Source organism: Choloepus didactylus, chromosome 4 (genome assembly GCF_015220235.1).
Source record: "Choloepus didactylus isolate mChoDid1 chromosome 4, mChoDid1.pri, whole genome shotgun sequence".
Taxonomy (NCBI): domain Eukaryota; kingdom Metazoa; phylum Chordata; class Mammalia; order Pilosa; family Megalonychidae; genus Choloepus; species Choloepus didactylus.
The window spans coordinates 96,142,424-96,156,180 of record NC_051310.1 but is presented as its reverse complement, the minus strand read 5'-3'; the positions used below and the strand labels follow the sequence as shown (position 1 = coordinate 96,156,180).

The window sequence follows — 13,757 nt, the reverse complement described above, 5'->3', positions numbered from 1 at the left end:
ACACACCAATTTTAAATTTATCAAGTGCAGTGAGACTATCTAGAACAACACTGAAAATGATACCTGGACTCCTCTTCCAAGACGATAGTATTCCTCTTCCTCAGACTTCAAGGCAGTCATCTATGTAGAGTACGCCAAGCCAAGTTTTGGCTTGTAATGTTAGCAACTGCTGCACTGTTCTTCACCATGTTAGCAAGGGCATTGCGGTGTGACAAGGAAAGTCTCTGTGGACTGGGAATCTGAAGACCTGAGTTCAAGTTCTACCTACATCAGTTTCTATTTGTGCCACCTTCGGCAGTGACTCTCTGAGCCCCAGTTTCTTCATCTATAAAAGGTTATCTGCTCTGCCTAACTCACAAAAATTTGTTTTCAGCATCAGATCATATGATATGTTTTAATGCATTAAGTAAAATTGCTAAACAAACGCAAGAAGTTGTTAATAAGTCATGCAATCTCTTGTACTTTTGTCTCCTTTTTCAAATTAGGATAATTACCTATTCAATCCTCATTTTCTGGTTTGTAGCAAAGATTGTAAAATGACCTACTTTCTTCAGATTTATGAGTGGTATGCATTTGAGAAGAAGCCTTCACCTCTAAAGCTTCAAAATCACCCAAGAAGTTGTTATAAGGAATGGAGATCTTGGGTTGGGGTGGATATTGTGTTTTGAATGATAGTATTTTCAGAAAGGAGACTAGACTAGTTTTAGGAACAACTGACAGCTCTGAAGAAATCTTTAGGGAAAACTTAGGTATTTATGCACCTAACTTCTATGCTGGGATTCTGTTCAGAAGCAGAACCAGGCCCAATATGGGGCATCATCACCTCATCCCCATCTTCCAGTGTGATGCTAAGAACTAAAAAGGGAGAGCAGGAATGATGTTAGTAAGTGAAGTAAAAAGATCAAATTGCATTCATAAGTTCTAAAATTTTTTAATGAATTAAACTCTTATTGACATATTTTCTTTGATAAATAATTGCATTATGGAAAAGTATGATTTTAATATAATTTTAATCTCATTTATGGCTTCAGAATTATTTCACAATATAGTCTTAATTAAGAATAAGTCCATCAATATTTGTTTAAAATATTTTAATTATTGAAAAGTAATTTGTTTTTATTTACATTTGCATTTATTAGTGAAAAATGTATGTGGAATTTTATATCTCTGTGTACCATTAACAAAACATAAATAAAAAGAATGGCTTTTTATTAAATAATTTCTGTACCCTATTTTTTCTGGAAGGGAGACCTTTTTAATAAAGTCCTGTCTAGGTTAACCAGCTATACATAATTAGATATTCTTAACTTTTTAATAGAAATCTGTTTTATATACATTAAATTGAAAAATTAGTACCACAGTATTCTCTCATCCTGGCCCACTTTCCAATTTTGGATATTCATATCCCTTGTAATCTGATGGGGGTTGCCTCCTCCCTAGATAAGGGTCACTCTTACAAAGATGAATGATAGTGTTTCCCCATAATCTAACACTCAATACAAGTGTGAAAATAGAGATCGCACAGGGTCTCTCTTAGAAGGGCGTTTACCTGGGAGTTCCTTGAGATGACTGCTGAGCTGAATCTTGAAAGATAAGTAGGAATTGGCCAGGCCCAGAAAAGTGGGAAGGTGGAAACAGCGTGAACACAGGTATGAGGAATCTATATATCTGTGCAAAACTTAAAGGGAAATGCAAGCTAGGGCAGCACAAAGCTAGCAATCCCAGATTCATCCTCTCCCTAGGTCTCCTTGAAATACTCTTCATGAAGACACACACAGACACACATTCCCATAACACTTTAACAGCCTTGGGGAGTAGTAATATCATTTAACAGCCCATCAGAGTCTAAGAAGAATTTCCACTAAGCCAATCTTGGATGAATCTGATGAAAAAATGAGGAAAATTTAGAGAGAAAAGGCAGTAAGAAATTTCCACTGCTTGTGCCCGTCCCATCCCCACCTTCTTTCCCTGCATATCTTTGTTCTGGAAAGTAAGACCACAGACTCAGAAGACAGAAAATAAAGATTTTATGACATATAAAAACTGCACAGCAGGAAAAAAAGAAAGGGAATGTTCACTAGCCAGAGGCTGAGAAGCCTGCATGCCAGTTTCTTGATACATTAAATTTCCAGGCTTTCTTTTATACAAACAACAATAAAAAAATCACTTTATGAGAGGACGAGCCTCCTGATACTCATGGGGGGAGAGGAGACGTCTTAACATTCAGCACATAAGGGGAAGGTGAACATTGTAATCATAAGTTAGTGAACTTCCAAAAGCTGTTTGAAAGGAGTGCTGATAACAGACATTTGAAAGGGGACACAGTGCCCAGTAAAACATTAAGGAGCTTACATTTTGGTAAGGCTTTGCTTTTTTTAAATCTCCCTTTCCCAATGCTCTTTTAACATGGATGTGCAGATTTTCACCCTATGTCACAGACACAGGACTTTCATCAACACCAGTGCCTGCAACCTACCTACAAGCACAGCAAACAGTTTGATAGCTGCTCTCTAGGGTGGCCAGGGCTATTATTACCATCATCTCCAATACCCCTATTAATATTTCTTTATACCCCTTAAGGAACTATAATGGTTAACAAGGAAATGTGGCTAGGAGGTGTTTTCAGGCAGTAAATAAGAAATAAACATTTAAAGGTGCCGAGTCAGAAAGAACAGTGGGAACTATACCCTCTGGTTCATTTCCTTTTATTTATGGTAAGAAAAGAACTAGAAACTACTTAACTCTACATGAGTAAACTATCCTTTTTATAAAAGAGATGAAATCAGATGATTCTTGCCAACAAATCCACATTACCTAGAATTCCAGAGTGTTGGCTGGGTACTATGCACATCGACATTTCTTCCAGGCTAAGCTAAGTAAGGATTATAACAGCAAATGAGTTATAGTGAAGGGAAGAAGGAAAAGCATGTACTATTTATGGGCAAATATCATAAACAGACCTCAGCTTATTCAAGGACTCATGTACAGAGAAAGAGTTTGTGAGAAGATTCTATAACATAAAAACGATAGAGAAAAATTTTTAAATAAAAGAGATTAAAGATACATTACCTGATATGAGAAGGAATATGGTAGAATGCTGAGTGGAAATAAAAATAACTGGATGAGATAAAAGAAGATGAATGAATAAACTTTAAAACATAGTTATTTTAAAGAAATTAAAAGGAGAAAGATAAAATCTAAAAATATAGGAAATAGAGATCCAGTGTGTGATAATTAGCCTAAAGAAGAGATAGAGTGGAATAAAAGCAATCATTAAAGACCTAAAAAAATATTTCCAAGCTAAAAAGTTGTAGAAAGAAAGAGCTCATAAAATATCAGGTAAAATTAATAAATTGTCCTAAATCTATATTTCTGAACTGGAGTGGCAGGTTTAGGAGTTTTGTGTTACTTTTAGCATTTATTATTTCAATGTTTTTATATTTCCATAATTTTATTATTTATCTTATTCACAATTTTTAATACTTTAGCATTTGCAAATACTTATATAAAAACTTATTAATTATAAATTAATATAGTTAGATAAAATTACAAAAGCAAATCCTAGACATTGTTTCTTTTTAAATATTTATTGTGGTAAAATATACATAGCATAAAATTTGTCATTTTAATTATTTTTAACTGTACCATTCATAGACTTTAACTGCATTAACAATGTTGTGCTACCAAACCACCATCCATTACCAAAACTTTTTCATCACCACAAACATAACTCTGTATCCATTAAGCAATACCTCTCCACTCCCCCATCTCCCCAGGCCTCTAGTCTACTGTCTTTATGAATTTGCCTAGTCTAGATAGCTCATATAAGTAGAATCATACAATATTTGTGTGTGTGTGTGAGTGTGTGTGTGTGTTTAATTTCAAGGATGTGAGGAGGAAATCATAGAAGCACCAAAGTAGAAATTATTAGGTCGCTTCGAAGGAAGAAAAACCAGACTTACCTCAGACTTCTCCATATGTGTAAATGCCAAGAGACAACAGAACAAGTTCTATAGTGTTTGAAAGCAAAAAGATCCAATTAAGTTGACCTATAAAGACAACATATGCAGGGGCTTAGAAAATTACGATCTCCCTATAAACATATTTAAAAGTATATAATCCAACCAGATAAGGAACTAAGCAAGAAAGAGATATAGTTTATATATTCCAAACTATTAGAAGAATAAAATTTGCTAAATTTAAAACATCATTCACAGTTGTCAATAATTCCATTTTAGACACACACACACACACACACACACACACACACACACACACAACCTGCAACTTTACAAAAGACTTTCAGGTATCCATAAAAAAATTATAAAAGTCATCTATACTTGGCAACAAAGATAATTTAATAAATTTGCCAGAGATAAATTTGTATGGGTCATTTTCTCTGACAGAATTGTAATAAAACTAGAAGTTGTTAAGGTTTATACCCACATCATCAACCTATTGAAAATTTAAACAAAAAATATTTATGAACAAGTAAGCAGCGCAGCAGCAAGAATGTCTTCAGTAACTCTTGCCCCCAAGAAGAAGTAAAAAACCTTAATTTTAGTCAAATGACAGGAAGTCTTTTCCATTTTAAAACATGTAAGATGGAGTCATGGAAGACATGATTCTTGACATGCAGGAGAGAAAAAAACTTTGTTATAGTGGAAAGAGCACTGGAATAAGAATCAGGAAACCTAGTCCTGGCTTCACCATAGACTAGCATATATAACCATATATAAGTGACTTATTGGAGCCCTGGTTTCTTCAACTAAAAAATAGGTAGACTTCAAAGGATTTGTAAATAGAACATATAAAGACCTTTCAGAACTCAACAATAGGGGGAAAAAAAAACAAAAAACAATCTGATAAAAATTATGGGCAAAAGATCTAAACAGGTATTTCACCAAAGATGTAATACAGATGGCAAATAAACATGAAAAGATGCCCACACCATTAATAATTAGGAATATGCAAATTAAAACCACAATAAGATACCACTACACACTTGTTAGAGTAGCTAAGGGGGAACGCCCACCACCACCACCCCCACCACACACACAAAGCTGACAATACCAGGTGCTGGTAAGGATGCAGAGCAACTGGAACTCTTATATGTTGGTGGGAACACAAAATGGTATAGCCACTTTGGGAAGCAGTTTGCCAGCTTTTTATAAAGATAGACGTACAATACCATAAGGCCCATCAAACCTACTTATTTATCAAAGAGAAATGAAAACTTAGGCTCACATAAAAACTAGAAACAACTCAGATGTCTTTCAACTGGTAAAAGGATTCAACTATGGCACATCCATACCAAGCAATATAAGGAACACACTAACTGATTTACCCAACAACATGCATGAATATTAAACGTGGTTTGGTAAGTGTTCTGCCTTACTAATGCTGCCATTATGCAAAATACCAGAAATGGATTGGCTTTTATAAAGGGGGTTTATTTGGTTACAAAGCTACAGTCTGAAGGCTATGAAAATGTCCAAATTAAGGCACCAACACAAGTATACTTTCACTGAAGGAAGGCCAATGGCGTCCAGAAAACCTCTGTTAGCTGGGAAGGCACGTGGCTGGCATCTGCTGATCCTGAGTTATGTTTCAGCTCTTCTCTCACCTCCTGTGAATACTTCATAATGTTGCTCTTTGGGCGTTTTGTCCTCTCTTACCTTCTCCGGAGCAAACTCTGGGCTACCATAACTGCTTTCAATGGCTGTCTCCAAAATGTCTCTCTCAGTTGCTCTCCAAAATGTCACTCACAGCTGCTCTGAGGTCCTTCTGTTTGTGAGCTTTTTATAGGGCTTCAGTGATTCAACTAAGATCCACCCTGAATGGGTGGGGTAACACCTCCATGGAAATTACCCATTTAAATGTCTCACTCAGTTGACTGAGTCACATCTCCATGGAAACAATCAAAGGATTCTAACCTAATCAACAGTAATATGTCTACCCCCACAAGATTGCATCAAAGAGCATGGCATTTTGGGGGACATAATACATCCAAACCAGCACAGTAAGTGAAAGAAGCCAGACCCAAAAAGCTACATATTGTATACTTCCATTACTATGCAATTCTGGAAAAGACAAAACTATAGGAATGGAAAATAGATCGGTGTTTGCCAGGGATTGGAGGATGGGGAGCAATTTACTGACAAAGAAACAGCAAAGGGGAATTTTGGAGGCAATGGCACTGTTATGTAAGGAACTGAAGTGGTAGACACACAACTCCCTCTGAATTTGTCAAAACCATTAAAGCTGTAACCACAGAGAGAATTTTACTGTATATAAATTATAAAAACAATCACCCAGGATGCGGGGAAAACCCAAGAAAGAATGCAGACTATGACAAATGACCATAACTGCATTACAAACGAATCACTTAACCACATTGAAGGGGCTGGGAAGAAAGGAGATGACTTTAAGAAGCTTTGGAATATAGTGTGTTTAACTGAACACTCTAAGATAAAGGACAAAAAGAAGTGTATACAAACACTGTAGTTGGTAAATTTTCTCCTCTCACCAGGGTATGGGCTAGCAATTCTGAAACAATGTATGTGTTTACTAAGGCTGAACAAAGAAAATATATTGTAGATCATGAGAGCCAGCCTTCTCACTATCAGAGAAAGAAGTTACAAATAAGAAAAAGGTAAAGACTACATTGAATCCTGTGGTGCTGGATTGGAGTCAAGAGGTTTCAGTGCGAACTCAAAGATAACAGAAATAATAACCGAGGTGTGTGTGTACATTCCTGGGATAGTATGTAGGCTATCAACCTCAGAGAACTCCCAATGGCCGAAGTTGGAACAACATAAGTGAAAACTAAAGGGTGATAGTGCTGAATTTTAACCCAAACAAAAAGTAAATATTCTTGAGTCTGTATTGATACAAATAAATAACTGAATAAATAAATAAATGGGGGAGAAGGGACAATTATTCCTTACAGAAAGATTCCAGTTAATAAAAGCAGAAGGAAACAGGGAAACAGTCACCATTAGAATATCATTGTAATAACATCACTGTTACAATTGTTGCAGGCAAGATCCACAGTACATGTGAAAATCAGGGGACGAAAGTTGAAGGAGAAACAGAATATTTGCATAGTCTCAAAATATCTCCCCTCAAATAAATATTTATTACTTGCAAAGGGAAAATAGTAAGGAGAAGCCTGGCAAACGCTCCCTTAACCAAGGATCATCTATAGTAAGACATATGGACGTCATGGTCCCCTGATATTATGCACCGAGGATGGGCAATACTGCAGAACTTCAATCTAGTCAAGAGGAAATATCAGATAACTCCAAACTGAGGGGCCTTCTACAAAATAAAATACCTGAACAGTAAGTACTCTTCAAAAGTGTCAAAGTCATGAAAGGCAAGGAAAGACTGAGGAACCATCACAGACTGGAGGAGACTAAGAATTCAGGACAACTAAATGCAGTGTGGGTTATTGAATTGGAACACAGGACAGATAAAAGGGCAAGAGTGGAAAAATTGGTGATAGTCCAATGAAGTCTGTAGTTTATTTAATAGTATTAAAGAAAGCAATATTCATTTCTTGGTTTTGATAATTGTTTTATGGCTATGTAAGAAATTAATGTTAAGGGAAATTAGGTGAAGGATACACCAGAATTTCTGTACTTTCAAAAACTCTCCTGTAAATCTAAAATTATTTCAAAATAAATGTTTAAAAAATAGACTTGCCTAATTCATTCAGTTTATCTTTTCAACACTCTAGCCATCCATTCATAAATTTGTTAAAAATTATTGAGGCCATCCTATGTGTCAGATAATATGTTGGAGGCCAGGGACAGTAAATAAGACCCATGCCATGGCAGAACTCACAGGGAAGTGGAGAGTTATGAAATGTTGGGCAAAGCTTAAGAAGAGAAAGAATCCTGGAATTGAGTTGCTAAACTGGAATCCCCGCAAAATAAGTAGGGCCATGGGATAGAATCTTCCCTGGCTAAATTTTTGCTTTCTTTGTAATTCAGACTTGTTTCAATCCTCTCTTACACTTTATCCATTATATGGGACTACTTGGGGATTATATTTCTAATATTTTCTTAGAGTGATTTTTCACCTTTTGGGTAACTTAATCCTGCTGTATAGAGAGAGGACTCAAGTCTTAACGTTAGTGGTTGGCTTCTGTGTAAAATCTGGATTTCTCAGCGTCTGGGGATGGGTCATGAAGATTACAAAATATTTCAAACCTACAAGAAAATTAAAGGGGATTTGCTAGGAAAATTTCTCTGAGTTGGGAATGCAGGTTGCTGACTTCCCATCTCTCCTGATGATGCCCTCCATTCCCTGTGACTTATGTTGATCTCAGTTTTTGTTTTTTTAAAGTGCAATTTTAGATATCTGAGGGGGTCCCATTGCTCATCTCCTATGTGGCCCAGCTTCACGAGGATAACATCTTCTCATGAGTTACTGTAACGACTGATTTTTGTTCCCAGCAAGTGACCTTGGCAGATCCAAGGCCCATGACAAATGAAGCAGAATCTCGTTTTCAATAACATGGATGTTCATAAAGACTCACTGCTAATGTTGAAGCACTCTACAAATAATAGATTAGAAGACAGAGAAAAGAGTTTCTCCACCAATTGCTGCTAAAATGTTCCTGGTGGCAGACATCTAAAATCACTCTCTAACTGCCTCACAATGGCCCTAAATCAAAGGGTACAGCCCGCTCCTGCTCACCCAGCTACCACCAACTGCTAAACCTATCTAAGGGTATTTCCACCCCTTCTGCTCTGGACATTCTATAAAATATGACTCACAAGATATAAGTGATGGGGATAGGGGGTTTGAGTGAATCCCTGTGTGATTTGCTATGAATTTTGTAACCCACACTGCGAGAGACAGCCCAGGGCACGGAACCCACCAGTTGCTCCTAAGACTCACAATTCTGAAGGGCAGCCTAGGTGACAATACCCAAGACTACCAAAAACAGAACACAAATAAACCACCTACATTTATATGGGTGCCAATGAATAATCAAAGTAAATTTATTTCTGAATTACTTAAGGAGTACGAGAGAGAAACATCAATTCTCATGTTATAGAAACAGTAGTAAAATACAGTACACAGGAATGTCATTTGAATGATAACAAAAGCACAATAGTAAATGAAAAACAGTAACTTTTAACCTTAAATACAAAGGCAAAGCAATTTAATATGAAATTTTGTTAATAAGAAAAATATTTGTCCCAAAATATTACATACTGTACAAAATAAAATATTGCACCTTTAAGTCATATAATAAATATATACAAAGGGTATTTTTACAAAGGACCTTCCTTTTAATTTAAAAACCTTCAACCATCAAGTGAGATTGATGCTCAAGAATTCATGAACTGGTGTCTCCACTTCGCTTTCCCCATCTATTCCCAACCACCAAACCCTCCACGTACAGTAGTGCTCACCCCAGTGTCAGTGAGGCTGAAGTTAGAACAAAAGAGACCCGGTGCTCAGAATATGGTAGAGAGACTCAAAAGCTTGTCTACAGAGAGATCCAAAGCCGAAACACATTGTTCACTTGTTACTGACCGGGGACTCGGTCCAGCACAACCTGCTCCTGGAAACTCTGTGGCCGACAGGCTGGACGCAGCCCGGGGACAGGAGCGTGGACGCTGAATGAACAGGTAAGACCGCTTATTTGGGGTTGTGTGTGCTCGCTGCTGTGACGGGTAGGATGTGAGGAAAAGAGCCCCATAACCAAATTAGGTTCAGAAGTTATGATTTTTAATGACACTAACCGGCTTCAGCAGCAATGTTTACTCCGTATTTAACTTCCACCCTGACACTAGCACTAACACCAGCACTGGATCCAACTCAACCCCAGCCCAACTCTGACTTAATCTGGTCCTCACCTTAATCTCTAAAGCCAACTCTCGCCTCAGTTCCAACTTAACTTCCATTCTTATCTAACCCAATCCAAGCCCTAATCCTAAAACTGACACTAACCTTCACCTTATACCCCAAATCTTAACTCTAACCCCTCGTCCTAATGGTAACTCCTGGCCTCACCCTAATTCATTTTGGATTTATTGAGAAATCAGCTCAAACTAAAACATTTATTATAAACAAGTATTTTAAACTATCATGTTTCATGTTTAGATTATTTTCTTATAACTTTTCCAAAATAAAAATCCTTAGGAATACTATTTGATGCATAAATTAGGTCTGATAAGGCTCTGATTTTCTGTTTGTGTGCAAGAGAATAGTGCTTAGAAAAAGTTTCATTCACAGCTCTTAAAAGAAAGCTTAGAATATACTTCAAAATCAGTAGAAAAGGTTAGCTTTCTCCCTCCTTTGAGTTCCATGGTGTCCGCTGGTCACTGATAGATTTCCATAGTTATGAAAATGGCAGCAACGTCTGCTCTGTGCTTTCTTCCATGGGTGCAAGGGCAGGATGCCACCCAATCCACCCCTAGGAATCCTTCGATCAGCCAGCGCTAAGCACTCCTGTCCAGAGAGACTGCCCCTTTTTCACAGACTAAACTTAAGGGTCTATAAAAATGCCATTAGCGCCAACATCTTAACAACTACTGGCCAGAACTTCTAAAACGTAAAGAGGCCTTATAAACTTGACAAAACCCTAACACTTGGGAGAAGGGGGAGTCATCAGTTGCTGTGTTTCCCAAGTGTTCAGGATGGACTACTCTCTGCCAGTCTACAAATCACAGGAAAGAAGCAGCACCTGACAGTGCACTCACCACCTTGGAGTTTTCCTGATGCAGAGGATATGATGGGGTCCCAAGTGCAATGGCATGCGTGCCGTGGAATATTTGTGTAATCTGGAATACACTGTTTAGAAGAGTTGGGATTAAAAATGAGCAATGGGAAAATTTCACTTTACAAAATTTTAACAGTGGTGTTTTTGCGTCAACCTCTGTTTGGTCTCAGAATCTAGAGTCTTTTAAGAAATATGTGTTTTTGAACCGGCTACATGGGGAAAAGAGCTTTTACATTTTTCTTTGTTGTTCACAGCAGCATCATGACCCCTCCAAAGGTTTATCCTTCTTGACACGCCAGACAGCATCTTTGCTTGTAAAGGTCTACTGAACACAAATTAAGATGCTTTACAAACATACAGTAGTGGGTTGTGTCTGTGCAGTCTCCTGCAAAAAAAGAAAAAAATCCGTAACACACAGCTCATTAGAGATACGGAAAAAAAAAATCATTTGATTTTATGACAAGCCATCAGTCAGGATCACTGAGTGAGGTGAAGCAGTCAGCCTTGAGTTGGGACCATTCCTTTGCACTGGAGTCAGACATCCACGGACCCAGCTCTCACTCAGTGAGGCCGAGTGGCCTCTCGCTGCTCTCTGGGGACTTCACAGTCCTCCTGAACTGTGCTGCAACTCTCAGTGTTTAGAGCAGTAGTGCTTAGCTTTTGGGGGGTCGTGGGCTGCTTTGGAAAATGTATGAAAGCTATGGACCTGCTCCCTAGAAAAATGCACACACATATTAAATTTGACATATGATTTCAGGATATTTGCATAACTACCCAAGTCCAACCATGGGATCCCTGTTTTAGAGGATGAGAATACTGGGTAGAAGGGAAGTCTGTGGAGAGGCTACCACTGCTAGAAAGGCAGGAGCCAATGCCACCAGCACCCTACTGATTGATTAAGAAACACGGAGTTGCACCCATATCACAGTAGCTAATCTCCAGATGACCCAAGCTACCACATCCACACTGAATGGCCCCTCAACGTGAGTGATACTGGGGAGGAAGACACCTTCAGGGTCTGGTTTTGGAAAAGCTTCTGGGGCAGTGCTGATACCTGAGAGGGGTACGTACTATCACAGGAAGGCCCGAAACAGTGCCGCCAGGAAGTTGGCTTCTTTTTCTGCACACAGTGTCTCTCAGCCACGGATCTGCAGCTCCTTCTGTGGACACAGTCCACTTTCCGAGACTGGAAGCCCCTGCCACAGGTGGCTGTACAGGGCCTCCAAGGGCCTGTGTGCCAACACACATCACAAGCCCCCGATGAGCAGTTCCTCCTAAAGGTGGGCCTGAAATGAAAAAAAATGACAAAAAAAAATGACAATGAGAGAGAACGGATGTCACCTCTTGCTAGGATAAAGCCTTTTGCCTTACTACAATCCAGTAACAGTTTGGCAATTAGGACCCCATTCATCAAGAAATTCATTGACCAAGCAAAATAATGGGGCAATCATGATCATAACAGAGATAATTACATAATTATTTCACTTGGGGGTATAGACTATTTTCAAGCCATTGAGAATGACCCTACACTCCACCCAAGTTGGCCCCAGATATACTCAGAAGTTTCTGGAAATTGTCACAAATGCATGATGGAGGGAGAAGGAGGGAAACCTATTTTAGAAAATTTCAATCCAATAAACATTTATTTAAGGCTTTTCGTGTGTCAGGAGCATGGATCTGAGGAAGCAGACATGGGTGAAATATAGCTTCAGTGTTGAAAGTTCAAAAATACAGAGTGGGAATCAACAAGTGACCAAATTACCATGACATGAAGCAGAATGAAATCACTGCTATCAAGAGAAGGGCCAGTAGTGAGAACTCACAATTTAGGTTTACATGGGGAAAAAAAATCAATGAGAGAATGTGGTTATGTCACTGCCAACACATCCTTGTTCCTGGAAAAGATTTTCCTCCTCCACTCATGGTTCATATAAGGTCTCTCAGTTTTAGATTCTGCTAAGTCTGAGAGATGACCTCTCCCCCATGCTCCGCCATTTTTGCCACATAATTCTAAAATGATAGTGACAGGCTGAGATTCCCTGCTTAGAGGCGCTCTGGTAGAGAAGATATGATGTGTCTCCACTGACTTCCAACACCAAGTCAGGGCACACACGTCCAAAGATATGCTGTCCTCATAAGCTGGAGCAGCTTTAGGCAAGGAAGGGAAGAATGACCCACAATAAACCACTTTCAATTTGTTAACAAACCTTCTGTTTTCTATTGAAAACACCTGAAGCATTTTCTGGTATGAATATGAATTTACATGTGAGCAATCTTGTCTGCTAAGAAAAGTGCTCTTACATCTACATTTAGGTCACACTATGACTTGTAGTCAGGAGTTAACAAAGGCTATTTTGGAAGAGGGATCTATCTCTGGTTTCCTTACCCTGTAAAACAGAAAGATAATCCTCTCTGATTTCTGGAAAGATATTTACCCCGGAGGGCAGAGTCACCTTAGTGGGCCCGCCCTGGGGTATCTGACGCTGTTCTCAGGGGAGGGCTCCTGGGAATACATCTGTATGCATGCGAAGGGCTTCCTTCCCGCCACCCACCACCCCCAGATGACTGAAGAGGCCTTGAGCTGGTTCACAGTTGTCTTTCTCCCAGGAATTTGAAGGTGGCTGGAACAAGACATGCCAACCTGGAGGCTGGAATGGTGGGGGCCATATTCTGCCACAGGGGCTAGAGAGGGAGAGAGAAACAGTTTGCAGAAAAGAAAGAGAATGAAGCAGAAATGCAGGGATGAGAGAAGAAGAAAGAACCTCAGTGACATCCCAATGCTTGGTCTCAGCCCCCTCTGTCCTACAGTCCTTCTCATTCTCCCTTCGGGTTTGATGAGACATTTCTATATTATTATTGTATGGTCCTTATAAGAGATCCTCCATCTACAAGGAGTGTCGAAAATCACTGGAAATGTAGTAAGATGGAGACAGTTGCCATAGCCTGAACTCTCTTGAGAGTACATTACACATGGTTGGAAGCAATACTTGGATTAGCCACCAGGGGGCCA

The 13,757-nt window shown here is 38.8% G+C and overlaps 1 protein-coding gene across 6 annotated transcripts in view; it reads right to left on the bottom strand.

The window, feature by feature from the left end:
- Nucleotides 1-8,995: 8,995 nt before the first annotated feature.
- The window catches only part of ADAMTSL3 (ADAMTS like 3), a 389,485-nt gene continuing 384,723 nt past the window's right edge, over nucleotides 8,996-13,757 (bottom strand). For 3 of the 6 annotated variants that reach the window (XM_037833189.1, XM_037833192.1, XM_037833193.1), the window contains 2 exons: nucleotides 11,819-12,033; nucleotides 8,996-11,132 (listed from right to left, as the gene is read on the bottom strand). In XM_037833189.1, the coding sequence (XP_037689117.1) occupies nucleotides 11,026-11,132; nucleotides 11,819-12,033 (322 nt within the window). In that variant the 3' untranslated portion in view covers nucleotides 8,996-11,025. Of the gene's footprint in view, nucleotides 11,133-11,801; nucleotides 12,034-13,757 lie in introns of all 6 variants that reach the window. The other 3 variants (XR_005216378.1, XM_037833190.1, XM_037833191.1) reach the window with 3 other exon arrangements.